The sequence below is a fragment of the Littorina saxatilis genome, linkage group LG11 (genome assembly GCF_037325665.1).
Source record: "Littorina saxatilis isolate snail1 linkage group LG11, US_GU_Lsax_2.0, whole genome shotgun sequence".
Taxonomy (NCBI): domain Eukaryota; kingdom Metazoa; phylum Mollusca; class Gastropoda; order Littorinimorpha; family Littorinidae; genus Littorina; species Littorina saxatilis.
This window is the reverse complement of record NC_090255.1, coordinates 40,502-55,031: the sequence shown is the minus strand read 5'-3', so window position 1 is coordinate 55,031 and position 14,530 is coordinate 40,502. Positions and strand designations below refer to the sequence as shown.

The following is a 14,530-nucleotide window of genomic DNA, read 5'->3' as shown; positions in this document are numbered from 1 at the left end:
AATGATAGTCGATTAAAATTATAGTCCATAGACGATCGTCTATTAATGAACTTTACCTGTCTGTGTGACAGACTGCTTTGTGACGAACCTTACCGGCTCGGCGTTACGGGATGTGAAGACGTCATGAGCCACGTGTTTTTCGATGATATTGATTGGATGAACATGAGGTCAGACTCTTTGATCGTGCATGCTTGCCATTGGATGATACTGATTGGATGAACATGATGTCAGGCTGTTTGATCGTGCATGCCTGTCATTGGATGATACTGATTGGATGAACATGATGTGAGACTCTTTTATTGTGCATGCCTGTCATTGGATGATAATGATTGGATGAACATGTCAGGCTGTTTGATCGTGCATGCCTGTCATTGGATGATACTGATTGGATGAACATGATGTCAGACTCTTTGATCTTATAATTACGACATTAAATCTGTGTATGTGCCCGTGAAAGACTCTTGATTGATACATATAAAACAATGTAATAGTACCCAATATTGACGGACTGTGTGATGATATCTTCTGCTATGGTCTGTTGAGACAGTGATATCAAAATCGAGACCGGAGGTCGAGATTTTGATATCACTGTCGAAACAGACCAATAGCAGAAGATATCATCACACAGTCAGTCAATGTTAGATATATTGCTAATTCTCTGGACATTTTGTACTTACTGTAAAGAAATTACAAAAGTATTTGTCTCAGTTTTGGCTGTTCCATATCCCTCCCTCTGATTATTATTTCTTTTTGTTCACTCTTTTCTTGTACTTTTCAGTATTTCAAAATGTTTTTTCTTTCAAAAAGTCTTTAGTCACTTGCTCAACTAAATTCTGGAATCATTACATTTTCATATATATTTGTTTGTTTTTAGATTTAGGTGTTTTTGTTTTTGAAGTGGGGAAGCAATAAAGAGGTCGTCGATATCAAAACTGATATCGACGGAAATGTCGTCGATATCACTTTTGCACTGAGCTCAGTTTTGCCAAATTGACCAATGAAAATCCACGTAACATATGAAATAGCAATATTCTTGTATGTCACACGCTTTCCTTCTTTGCCACTACTTTAGCAAACGTGTACAAGAATGTATGTTACACGCTTTGGAGCATGGCAAGAACGGATTCAAACTCGAAATCGTTCCTACGAAAAGCCCCAAAATGCACACACGACTTTCATTTCTCCTGCTGTTATCGTTTTTTACATTTAGTCAAGTTTTGACTAAATGTTTTAACATCGAGGGGGAATCGAAACGAGGGTCGTGGTGTATGTGTGTGCGTGTGTGCGTGCGTGTGTGCGTGCGTGCGTGCGTGCGTGCGTGTAGAGCGATTCAGACCAAACTACTGGACCGATCTTTATGAAATTTGACATGAGAGTTCCTGGGTATGATATCCCCGAACGTTTTTTTCCTTTTTTTTGATAAATGTCTTTGATGACGTCATATCCCGCTTTTCGTGAAAGTTGAGGCGGCACTGTCACGCTCTCATTTTTCAACCAAATTGGTTGAAATTTTGGTCAAGTAGCCTTCGACGAAGCCCGGACTTCGGTATTGCATTTCAGCTTGGTGGCTTAAAAATTAATTAATGACTTTGGTCATTAAAAATCTGAAAATTGTAAAAAAAATTATTTTTTTCTAAAACGATCCAAATTTACGTTCATCTTATTCTCCATCATTTGCTGATTCCAAAAACATATAAATATGTTATATTCGGATTAAAAACAAGCTCTGAAAATTAAATATATAAAAATTATTATCAAAATTAAATTTTTCAAATCAATTTAAAAACACTTTCATCTTATTCCTTGTCGATTCCTGATTCCAAAAACATATAGATATGATATGTTTGGATTAAAAACACGCTCAGAAAGTTAAAACAAAGAGAGGTACAGAAAAGCGTGCTATCCTTCTCAGCGCAAGTACTACCCCGCTCTTCCTGTCAATTTCACTGCCTTTGCCGTGCGCGGTGGACTGACGATGCTACGAGTATACGGTCTTGCTGCCTTGCGTTGCGTTCAGTTTCATTCTGTGAGTTCGACAGCGACTTGACTAAATGTTGTATTTTCGCCTTGCGCGACTTGTTCTCCTTACAAATTCTTCAACGCTGAGAACACTGAAAACGCCATCCCAGACGACAGTGCTGTTTCCATACGCGAATTTAGCTGCCCTTGGAAAGTGGCTCGCTCACGAGGCCTGTTGGTCTGAATCTAGAAGGACAGAGTTGTGAACAAAGGTGACAAAGATCCCGAAAAGAACAAACATTTCGCGCATGCAGACACAGAAAGACGTCATGAAGAATGCGATGCTTCAAAAGATACAGACTGTGACGATGACTGTGACGTCATTCTCACATACCGAGTTATCATTGATAGTGGTTCGGTCACTTCCGTCAAAAAGTAGATCTCTCCACAATGGTTGCTCCTGTGTTTAGGTTTGTCAAGCTTGAGTACGCAAAACGTGTTTGTTCTCTCCTCTGTTGAAGCTGTGAGACATAAATGCTATTCAGACTTGGTCGTGTGACAGAGTTTTCTTCCACTAACCCTAAGACAATCAACGTAATCTCGTGTTGAAGAAAACGTCTGTCACACGACCAAGTCTGAATAGCAGGTACTATTCTTGGAAGTGTGTGGTGAGCATGACGACATGAAGCAATTGTTTGATCTTCAGAATCTTCCCTGTTCCTGTACCTTATGAGCTGGAGGGACAAGACAGCAGTTCAAGCCGTTACGTATTTCCACTTGATTAAATTAGACTGAACGTATTTAGACTTAATGACGGGACAAGACAGCAGTTCAAGCCGTTACGTATTTCCACTTGATTAAGTTAGACTGAACGTATTTAGACTTAATGACGGGACAAGACAGCAGTTCGAGCTTAGACTGAACGTATTTAGACTAAACGTATTGAAACCTAATATATTGAGACTTAGACTGAACGTATTTAGACTAAACGTATTGAGACCTAACATATTGAGACTTAGACTGAACGTATTTAGACTAAACGTATCAGTGAGACCTAACATATTGAGACTTTGTTTGTTTGTTTTCTTGACGCCCAGCCGACCACGAAGGGCCATAATTATCAGGGCGGTGCTGCTTTGACATTGAGGGAAGGTCGGGTGTAAGGACAAGGATATATAGCACAGGCAGAGGAGCATACAATTAAGACACCGAAGACAGAGGTTGCTTTAACTTATCTTAACTAATCTTTTATTTAAGGAAAATGTAACTAAGAATAACCACTCAGGTAGCTTATCTAAATCATAAATATTCCAAAACAGTTTAGCTAAATTTGGTAGCAACTAGAAACAATGCTATAAGTTATAAATTAGAAACAATAACAGAACTCTAATATAGGAAATAGCAATGCTTACATATAACCAGAAATACCAATTATGAATTCTGATATCTACCAGTACCAGAATCAGCTAGAAACAATAACAGAACCAGAAAATATGTATTTAGTGTAAAACCAGAAACAATATGTATTTCTGGTGCAAACCAGAAAGCAGTATAATTAAAAAGGCAATATTATTCTAGTAGCAACCAGAAAGCAGTATAATTAAAAAGGCAATATTATTCTGGTAGCAACCAGAAACAATGTAATCCAGAAAGCAGTGTAAAGAAGAAGGCACTAAAAAGAAAAAAAAATACAATTATAAACAACATGCCTTCTAAGTCACACATGACATAATACAAAGCATAAACCAATGAATGTATCATTTGTCAAAATAATCATGACAAATATAGACAAGTAACAATTCAGACAAAATCCTGCAGACACAGCATTCTCTGAAAGAGAATCCACAGTGAGTTAAACAACTCCACAACAGCTAATGTCAAGGGAAGTAACCAACATCTTCCCCTAGGCCTAAGCCTTGCATAGAAAAATGCTTTACATAAATTAACCAACTGCATGAACCGCAACTGCAAAATAATTGTTATTATTAAGTATGTTCATCGCCATGAAGACACATCTTCATCGAGTTGAATAATAACGACAAGAATAAGAAATTATTACTAAATTATTACAATTATTACAATTGTAATAATTTAGAAGCCTCGGAAATCGAAGAAAACTGGACAGAAAAAATCAATCATATTCAGAGCACAATGATTAAGTGGTCTAAGAGAAACTGCAGTATAATGGGAAAGATTTGCCTTGTAAAATCACTTTTGATCCCTTAATTAACACATGCTTTGCAAGCTTTGATTATACCCGAAAAGATCATATGTAAACTGAACTCAATGTTTTTCAGATTCATTTGGAAAAAAAGATTTTCAAACACAAAAGCCTATGAAAAGGTAAAACGAAAAGTTATGTGCCAGGAAACAAGTAAAGGTGGCCTAAATATGATTGATTTGGGTGACTTTCAAAAATCCTTTGTACTTGGAAGGTTCTCGAAATTACTGCAACCAAACGAAGAAGCTTGGAAAAGTATTCCACTCAGTATGTTCTCCAAACTCGGAAAAAATCTATGCTGCTTTCAAGCAAACGTCAAACCAGCCTTATTTAAAGGGTTGGGGTTGATTACAAACAAGTTCTGGAAAAGCGTTTTAGAATGTTGGCTTGACAACCATGAAAAGATATTACCATGCGTGCAAAAAATTACCCAGCTGGAGAATTTATGCCTATGGAATAACTCTCTAATTGCTTATCGTGGCAAGACAATGTTTCTACGTGATTGGGTTACATCTGATATATGCTATGTGAAGGATTTATACGAGAATAATATGTTTTTACCATTTCACAGGATTTGTGAAAGAGTTGGGCATAAACCAACAAGACTATTTGAATATGGGGCAATTCGCACAGCAATAGCATCCTTTTTTTTGAAGATGAATGATAATGGAATACAAGCTATGAAGGTAATGGATTATCAAAAAATAAGTACATTTAAACCCAGGCAGTTTCGTAAATTAATGGTAGACGCTTATCAAACTGAGACTATTGCAGTCAGTTTCTGGAAAAGAAAGATGGGAATTGAAATAAACAAGGACATTTGGCAGATAGCAAGCAACGCATCAAAAGAAGTAAGATTGAGACTGCTACACTGGAAAATAACTCATAACATTTATCCAACGAACATTATATTGTATAAAATGGGCATTGCTGAGAGTATTAGTTGTACATATTGTACAGAAGAGACAGATTATATCGAACATTTCTTTTATTATTGTAGAAAAATAAGCAAAGTGTGGAATCTTGTTGAAGAAGCCTTCTTCACCGCTTGTTCAAAAAGAATTCACGTTGATGTGCGGGATGCCCTATTTGGCCTAGTTAAAAGGAATTATATTTCATCCGCTGAAGCAAACTATGTCAATTTGCTAATCTTGATTGCAAAAATGTGCATAGGTATTTATAGATACGGTACCCCTTTAGAGATCGGATGTATTTTTGAAAAAAGTTAAGTTTAAGAAAAATAATTGACTTGTGACTCGCATATATGTTGCTATCTGTGAAATTGAAATAAAGAAACGTTAGGTAACAAAAGGAGAAATGATGACGGAAGAAAATATAGGACAAAATGTATAAAAAAAAAAATAGGTGGAGAGAGAGAAGATAGAACGAGAGGAGACAGTGAGAGAGAGAGAGAAAGAGAGAGAGAGAGAGAGAGAGAGAGAGAGAGAGAGAGAGAGAGAGATTGGCAGACTGTGGGAGAGAGAGACCGACAGAGTATGGGGGAGAGGAGAGAGAGAGAGAGAGAGAGAGAGAGAGAGAGAGAGAGGGGAGAGAGAGAGAGAGAGTGAGAGAGAGAGAGAGAGAGTGAGAGAGAGAGAGAGAGAGAGAGAGAGAGCAAAAAAGAAGAACAAAGAAGAAGACAGAAGAATCCGAAGAACAAAATTCAGAAAAAAACAGACAAGTCGAAGAGAAAGAAAGTGGATGCAGAGAAAGACAGACTAGGGAGTGAGTGAGAGAGAGAGAGAGAGAGAGAGAGAGAGAGAGAGAGAGAGAGAGAGAGATGTTGTGTGGACAAGTGTGAGAAAGAGAGAGAGAGAGAGCGAGAGAGAGAGAGAGAGAGAGAGAGAGAGAGAGAGAGAGAGAGAGAGAGAGAGAGAGAGAGAGAGAGAGGGTAAATGTAAATAAAATAAAATAAAAATAAATTGTCCATGATCTGTTTACTGTCCATTGAGTGCGAAGCTGAGAGAAAGAGTGAGACTGAAGGAAAACGTAATAACGTAATAAGAATTAAAATGATAATAAAAAAAAATAAAAAAAATAAAAAACTTCCGATATAAAAAAAACAAGAAATTCCTACGAGGTAGCAAAAACACCCCCGTCAAAGGGAAATAACCTTCTCAGTTGGTGGCAGTGACTGAGTGAGAATGGTTATTTCCCTTTGACCATGAAGATGTGCCTCTATAAGTCCTTGTATAATTTTAATCCACCAATAACTCCCTAACCGTGTGTTTGACTGGTTCCAATTTTTGTAAGGACCGTCTCAGGAATGTATAGAACCTGTTCACCAAGTTTGGTGACGATCGGTCCGTTCATTCTTGAGATCTATATGCGAACACAAACAAACAAACACATGGAGCGAATCCTATACACACCCCTATACCGGGGGTGTAAAAAAAAAAAACGCACGCACATGTGTGATTAACAATGTCTGATCTCCTAAAGAAGGAAAAAAAAAAAAAAAAAAAAAAGACAAGAATAAGAAAGATAACTCAGGCATGGGGTAAGCGCGCGCGCTCCCATGCTTCAAAATGAAGCGACAACAGTCTAGTACTTTACAGGAAAGCGCGACTAAATCATATCGCTTTAGATTAAAAGTCTGTTGTGCACCTAAGCGACTGCACAAAATGTTAGGTTTTTATTAGTCGCAAAGTTCTTCTGCAGGCAACCGCCTTTAAAGTGCAACATGGGAATTAATAGTTAAAAATGTGCATCCGCCTGTAGACAGTACCTTCCTATTGTCTGAGATCTTAACTCAGAAGATCTCTATCATTCTCATGCCTGAATTCATCAAACTCATGATACGAGTTCATTACCCAAAATATATGTGTCAACCATAATTCCCGTTCATCAATTGTAGGGGTTTCTGCGCCTAAATCGTAAATAGGTAGCTTTACGGGCCAATTGCACTGAGGGCTTAACTTTGGGCTTTTAACCGACTACTGCTCAGACTTTACTGATCTCCAGAAATAATGTGATGAAATGGGGAAAAAATCGCAACGATACACATGTGTCTTCTCGACATAAAATATTGCGAGACAGGCTTTTCTCAGCGAAACAAAACGTATGAGAACGAGTCTGCCTTACTTGATTCTTACGAGTCTTTAATTCACAAGACTCTAAAACAACTTTAGAATAACTGGTCATCAAATATTAAAAGTTATTAACGCTCAATTTCAGCGTCAAATCATGAAAGTAATTAGAAACTGATCTAGAAAACACATCTCTCTGATAGATCAAAATGACGCGAGACCGTTTGGACATCGCCCGGGACCAAATCAACGGCAAAATGTACATATGCAAACATCATAGCATCAAATGAAACATAAGAATAAAGCACAAGGAATGAATAAAGCATTTAGTTACTTACAGATTCTCCTCAGTGAGCACACGTAAAAGAAACACAAAACTGCTGCTGACGCTAGTCGCGAAACACAAGAGCACGAATTCAAAACCACAAGTCGACCGATTACAAACGTCGCGCCAAACTACACGCTAGACCGGTTCACGACAACCCAATAGGAGCACCGCACAGCTCACTATCACAAATCGCATTGCCTGTTCTACTCTAGCCTCGCTCTTTTAACGACAGTGGTCACTTCCGATTCCCTGTTGCGATAGGCCAATAGGAAGGCAACCCTGTGTAAGCCAACGGGGGGTGTTCTACTTAAAATGCCTGCCCAATGAAAGGGATAGTTAAAGATAAAGAGAGCCCTGTGTCACACACCGGAAATATTACGAGCAGTTACACTAGCTAAAGGGAGAAGAGGGCCCTGTCTGCATCACACACCGGATAAGGCTCATTAGATTACAAGCAGTGTCAAAGCTGATACATAATACTAGCTAAAGGGTGAAGAGGGCCCTGTTTGCAGTGCACACCGAATAAGGCTCATTAGATTACAAGCAGTGTCAAAGCTGATACATAATAGTAGCTAAAAGGAGCCGAGAAAGTTATGGGATCTTACCACCTAGATTAGAAATGAATCCGGTCAAGAGTCTACCCTACGATAGTAAACACACTTCTTCGATCAGTTTACAACAATAAAGTACAGTGCACAAAGACAACCAGGTATTATTTAGTCACTCATTAGGCACTGATGGTTAGAGGTTACTCTGCTGCTTCTCTCCATTTTAAGTTAGGGACTTCCTAGCACAAAGGGCAATATTTAAAGGTAAACCCAATGTAACTAGCACACACACACACAGAGGGAATAGCTATAGACAGGGGAGGCAACTGGGTCGGGCAGGAGATAACACACACAAAGAGACGGGGTACGCCACTTGGCTACAACATATAACGTGCACCACACACAAGACAGAAGTCGCAGCACAGGCTTCATGTCTCACCCAGTCACATTATTCTGACACCGGACCAACCAGTCCTAGCACTTACCCCATAATGCTAGACGCCAGGCGGAGCAGCCACTAGATTGCCAATTTTAAAGTCTTAGGTATGACCCGGCCGGGGTTCGAACCCACGACCTCCCGATCACGGGGCGGACGCCTTACCACTAGGCCAACCATGCCGGTATATATTAGGGAGGGTTAGAAACTGCGTCCCTATCAGCTACGTCACCTACCAGGACACCTATCTCACATGCGGGTCGCCGCGCTGCGTGTGGTGATTAGGTACGTGTTCACGTAGCAAACCCTTCATACGTCCGTCAGCGCAACGTATGTCAGATTTTATCAAGTCCAACCATCCGAGAAGGATGTAAGGATGCTCAATATTTTCTGGAATTTTTCCTTCACGCTTCAGTCCATATTTCATAAGTTCTGGTTTGTATACATCGTAGTCGCCGATGTGTCAAGAGCATGACCCCACGAACGACAAGGCGCTGAGACTTACGTCGCGTATCCTTCTGTGGGCCTATTCAGTGTGCTCGCCTCGATTCACTTCGAAAAGCAGACACAGAAAGCAAAATACCGCTCGTTCAAATGTATTTTGTAGTTAAATCTGTTCAGTGGAATGAATTCAATCCCTACGGTAGAAAAAATAATGGAAAAGTGCAAATGTGTCGGTGTCTCGATAATACGTGAACACTGTGACCTTCTTTTTGACAACTTCTGAGCGTTAGATACCACGTTACGTGCATACTACACCCCTATCACTGCGGGTATTCCCACTGTCGATCGCTGTGCGTGCTTCTGATACGGGCGTGATCACGTATAAAACAGTTTTTATACGTGAAGGCAACGTATCTCATATTACTTTAAAATCTTATATGAACCATTAAAATAAAGTATGAGACCTCCTCTTCCAGCATTTTCCTATATCTAGGTTACCTAGCTCAAAGTTAGGCTGGGATAGTAACTGATCAAAAGATCAGACAAAGGCTGAACAGCCTAAGTACCAGTCTGTCAACATATCATATCATATCATATCATATCATATCATATCCTGGCGCATAAACCACATTTTTTAGTTGTGTGGTTGCTTGACTAAAATTAAATAAATCGGGTGACCCGTTCCAACGGCTCTGCGATATCACAGCAAACCATGAAGCACGCAAGGACGACCCTAGCTAAATTTAGAAATGTCATCTCGACCAAAATACTCCCAGGAATCGTATGTTCAAAAAGACTGAAAATTCAGCATAACAGTAACCTTTTCCCAGGAACAGATCAAGTCTGCTTGGTAACCCAATGCACACGTGTATCATGTGTGTGTGGCGGGGGGGGGGGGTGTTGTTTAGTTTTGGTTAGTAAAACTGCCAAGCAAGAATGTTTTGTTTCTTAGATTTTGTAAACGACCATAAAGTAATGTTCCGTCCAATTCATCGGAATTGAAGGCTAGGTTTGGGTACACACATAAAGGCATGCGCGTACGCACGCACACTGACACGCACACTGACACGCACACTGACACCCACACTGACACCCACACCCACACCCACACACACACACACGCACACACATGGCGTCGCCCATTTACACAGACAGACAGACAGACAGACAGACAAGCAGACATACATACAAACACACACACACACACATACATATACACACATGCAATGTATGACAGAAACACAACGACGCCCACTTACACCCTAACACACACCCTTATAAGCGGGGGTGAAAGCGTGGTGGCCAGTGACACAGAACGAACACAAACCAACGCTCGAAGTTCGATTGCCCTACTTTTCTTTTCTGTTTCCTTTAAAAAAAATTAAAAATCATAGACTTTACCTGCTGGTTAACACTCGGTATGATCTGGGTCAGTGGAACATAACTTCCACGTGCAGCACACAGCGACACCGACACAATGACAGCAGCAGTTTCAACACTGGGTATTGTTGCGGACTTTAGCGCGCTGTCCACGATTTTTTAAAGCACGAGTTTTGGAGTTTTGTCCTACTTTGATAGGTGACGTGGTATCTAACGAGCAGTTTTTACAACTTTCCTCTGCGTGACTTATCTCGATAGGGATAGGTGAGGTCGGGGTACGTAACGCAATATCTAAACCTCCCTATTGAGACTTAGACGGAACGTATTTATACTTAACGTATTGAGACCTAACATATTGAGACTCAGACGGAACGTATTTAGACTAAACGTATTGAGACCTAACATATTGAGACTTAGACTGAACGTATTTTGACTAAACGTATTGAGACCTAACATATTGAGATTTAGACTAAACGTATTTAGACTAACCCGTATTTAGACTTAACGTATTGAGACCTAGACTGAACGTATTTAGACGTAACTTATAAGACTTAACGTATTTAAATTTAACGTATTGAGACTTAACATATTTAGACTTAAAGATACTGTGCTTGTAAATTCCCGGTGCACGGAGCCCCTTTGGCTTTAAGTCATGCATCAAGGCATCTATTCATTTGAAATACTAAGTTTTACTGACCTTAATTATTGCAAGTAGTCGAATACTGCAATTATTTTACGAATTTGTTTTCATCATTGTACGGGCAGGACAACATCAGTCTTGATCAGGCCGCGCAGTGTAACTAATTACGTCAACATCAGTCTTGATCAGGCCGCGCAGTGTAACTAATTACGTCAACATCAGTCTTGATCAGGCCGCGCAGTGTAACTAATTACGTCAACATCAGTCTTGATCAGGCCGCGCAGTGTAACTAACTACGTCAACATCAGTCTTGATCAGGCCGCGCAGTGTAACTAATGACGTCAACATCAGTCTTGATCAGGCCGCGCAGTGTAACTAATGACGTCAACATCAGTCTTGATCAGGCCGCGCAGTGTAACTAATGACGTCAACATCAGTCTTGATCAGGCCGCGCAGTGTAACTAATGACGTCAACATCAGTCTTGATCAGGCCGCGCAGTGTAACTAATGAGGTCAACATCAGTCTTGATCAGGCCGCGCAGTGTAACTAATGACGTCAACATCAGTCTTGATCAGGCCGCGCAGTGTAACTAATGACGTCAACATCAGTCTTGATCAGGCCGCGCAGTGTAACTAATGACGTCAACATCAGTCTTGATCAGGCCGCGCAGTGTAACTAATGACGTCAACATCAGTCTTGATCAGGCCGCGCAGTGTAACTAATGACGTCAACATCAGTCTTGATCAGGCCGCGCAGTGTAACTAATGACGTCAACATCAGTCTTGATCAGGCCGCGCAGTGTAACTAATGACGTCAACATCAGTCTTGATCAGGCCGCGCAGTGTAACTAATGACGTCAACATCAGTCTTGATCAGGACGCGCAGTGTAACTAATGACGTCAACATCAGTCTTGATCAGGCCGCGCAGTGTAACTAATGACGTCAACATCAGTCTTGATCAGGCCGCGCAGTGTAACTAATGACGTCAACATCAGTCTTGATCAGGCCGCGCAGTGTAACTAATGACGTCAACATCAGTCTTGATCAGGCCGCGCAGTGTAACTAATTACGTCAACATCAGTCTTGATCAGGCCGCGCACTATAACTAATTACGACAACATCAGTCTTGATCAGGCCGCGCACTATAACTAATTACGACAACATCAGTCTTGATCAGGCCGCGCAGTGTAACTAATTACGACAACATCAGTCTTGATCAGGCCGCGCACTATAACTAATTACGACAACATCAGTCTTGATCAGGCCGCGCACTATAACCAATTACGACAACATCAGTCTTGATCAGGCCGCGCAGTGTAACTAATTACGTCAAAAGCCTCTATGGCTAAGGGTTAATGTTGGTGTGAAAGTTAGGGTTAGCAATGTCTCAGTTGCAGTGGGTTAGTGTTAGTGTAGGAGTTAGCAATGCACGTCTTGAATTGGTCAGGTTAGTGTTCGTGTGAGTGTAAGCTTTAGGGTTCGCAACACATGTCTTGCAGTGGGTTAGTGTTAGTGTAAGAGTTAGGGTTAGCAAGGCATGTCTTGCAGTGGGTTAGTGTAAGGGTTAGCAAGGCATGTCTTGCAGTGGGTTAGGGTTAGGGTTAGTGTAAGTGGGATAGGGTTAGTGTTAGTGTAAGAGTAAGGGTTAGTAACACATGTCTTGCAGTGGGTTATCAGTGGTTAATGTAAGAGGTAGGGTTAGCCAGGCATGTCTTGCAGTGGCACAGTGTTAGTGTAAGAGTTAGGGTTAGCGAGGCATGTCTTGCAGTGGGTTATGGTTAGTGTAAGAGGTAGGGTTAGCCAGGCATGTCTTGCAGTGGCACAGTGTTAGTGTAAGAGTTAGGGTTAGCGAGGCATGTCTTGCAGTGGGTTATGGTTAGTGTAAGAGTTAGGGTTAGCCAGGCATGTCTTGCAATGGCACAGTGTTAGTGTAAGAGTTAGGGTTAGCGAGGCATGTCTTGCAGTGGTATAGTGTTAGTGTAAGAGTTATGGTTAACAAGGCATGTCTTGCGGTGGCATAGGGTTAGGGTTATGGTTAGCAAGGCATGTCTTGCAGTGGCATAGGGTTAGGGTTAGGGTTATGGTTAGTTAGGGTTAGCAGGGCATGTACGTCAGTGAGTTATGCGCTAACACCACTCACCCACCGCTAACACCACCCACCATTGTATTTCGTCTTGCAGTGGGCGCCCCAGACTACATCCTGCAGTTGCTCCGACCAGAGAACTACAGGACCTCCTGCGGACCTAACTACGACAAGGACGGCGTGTCACGTTCTCTGAGAAATTGGGCTTCCCGAAATGAGGGTGATTCTTCCGTCATAGGAGTTGAGAGAAACGTGGGGTCCAATAATCCCAATGAAGGTGATCCCCCAGGGACTGGAACCCACAGGAAGTCGTCGTCTCGTACTGCTGACGAGGGTTCGCGGGGTGAGGGGAACTGGGCATCACACAACAAGGACGCTGTGACGTCAGACGAACCTAATGAGGGTTCCTTCAACGTGGATGATCTCAGGGGTAGCCACCACCACCACCCCCACCCTAACCCTAACCCTGATCTCAGGGGTAGCCACGCGTGAGTTGCAGCCACCACCACCAACCCCACCCTAACCCTAACCCTAACCCTAACCAATACCACCACTACAACCACCCTAACCCTAACCAATACCACCACTACAACCACCCTAACCCTAACCCTAACCACCACTACAACCACCCTAACCAATACCACCACTACAACCACCCTAACCCTAACCACCACTACAACCACCCTAACCAATACCACCACTACAACCACCCTAACCCTAACCAATACCACCACTACAACCACCCTAACCCTAACCAATACCACCACTACAACCACCCTAACCACTACAACCACCACAACCACTACAACCACCCTAACCACTACAACCACCACAACCACTACAACCACCCTAACCCTAACCACCACTACAACCACCCTAACCACTACAACCACCACAACCACTACAACCACCCTAACCACTACAACCACCCTAACCACTACAACCACCCTAACCACTACAACCACCCTAACCACTACAACCACCCTAACCCTATCCATTATTCTGCATGTTTATTTACTATTTGTTGGTTGAATATAATTTGTTTTCCTCGGGTCGATTTTTTGGTTTTGACATCAGGGGTTGGATCGTCCGTATTTTGGTTTTGTTATCAGGGGATCGATCAGGGCTCGTATTCTTGAAAAAGCTGCAACATTGTGTCCTTTAAAGTAAAACTGTCGTTTAACTACCGCCCGGTATTTATTTTTACTGCCCAGTAATTATTAATTTTCCCCCGGTATTTATGTGTGTCTGGCGGAAGGTCGGCAGCTACCAGAATTGGTTATTTTTAGTATAGGAGATTCCTCATGCTTGCTCCTCTCTTCAAACAATATTTGAAGAAGATTTATTCTTGAAAAAGCTGCAACTCATATACTGGTCTGTAAAACTCAATAAGTCCGCCAAGGCTGCTAAGTGTTATTTATGAAACACCGGTAAGTCCTTACCGGGTTGTCTCCAAGCTGT

General features: G+C 41.5%; 1 protein-coding gene across 5 annotated transcripts in view; it reads left to right on the top strand.

Annotated features, from left to right (window-relative positions):
* LOC138979354 (serine/threonine-protein kinase 38-like) overlaps positions 1–14,530 on the top strand; it is a 79,372-nt gene that overhangs the window by 47,609 nt on the left and 17,233 nt on the right. For 4 of the 5 annotated variants that reach the window (XM_070352039.1, XM_070352040.1, XM_070352038.1 and 1 more), the window contains 3 exons: positions 72–167; positions 2,666–2,721; positions 13,167–13,557. In XM_070352039.1, the coding sequence (XP_070208140.1) occupies positions 72–167; positions 2,666–2,721; positions 13,167–13,557 (543 nt within the window). The remainder of the gene's footprint in view (positions 1–71; positions 168–2,665; positions 2,722–13,166; positions 13,558–14,530) is intronic. The other variant, XM_070352042.1, reaches the window with a different exon arrangement.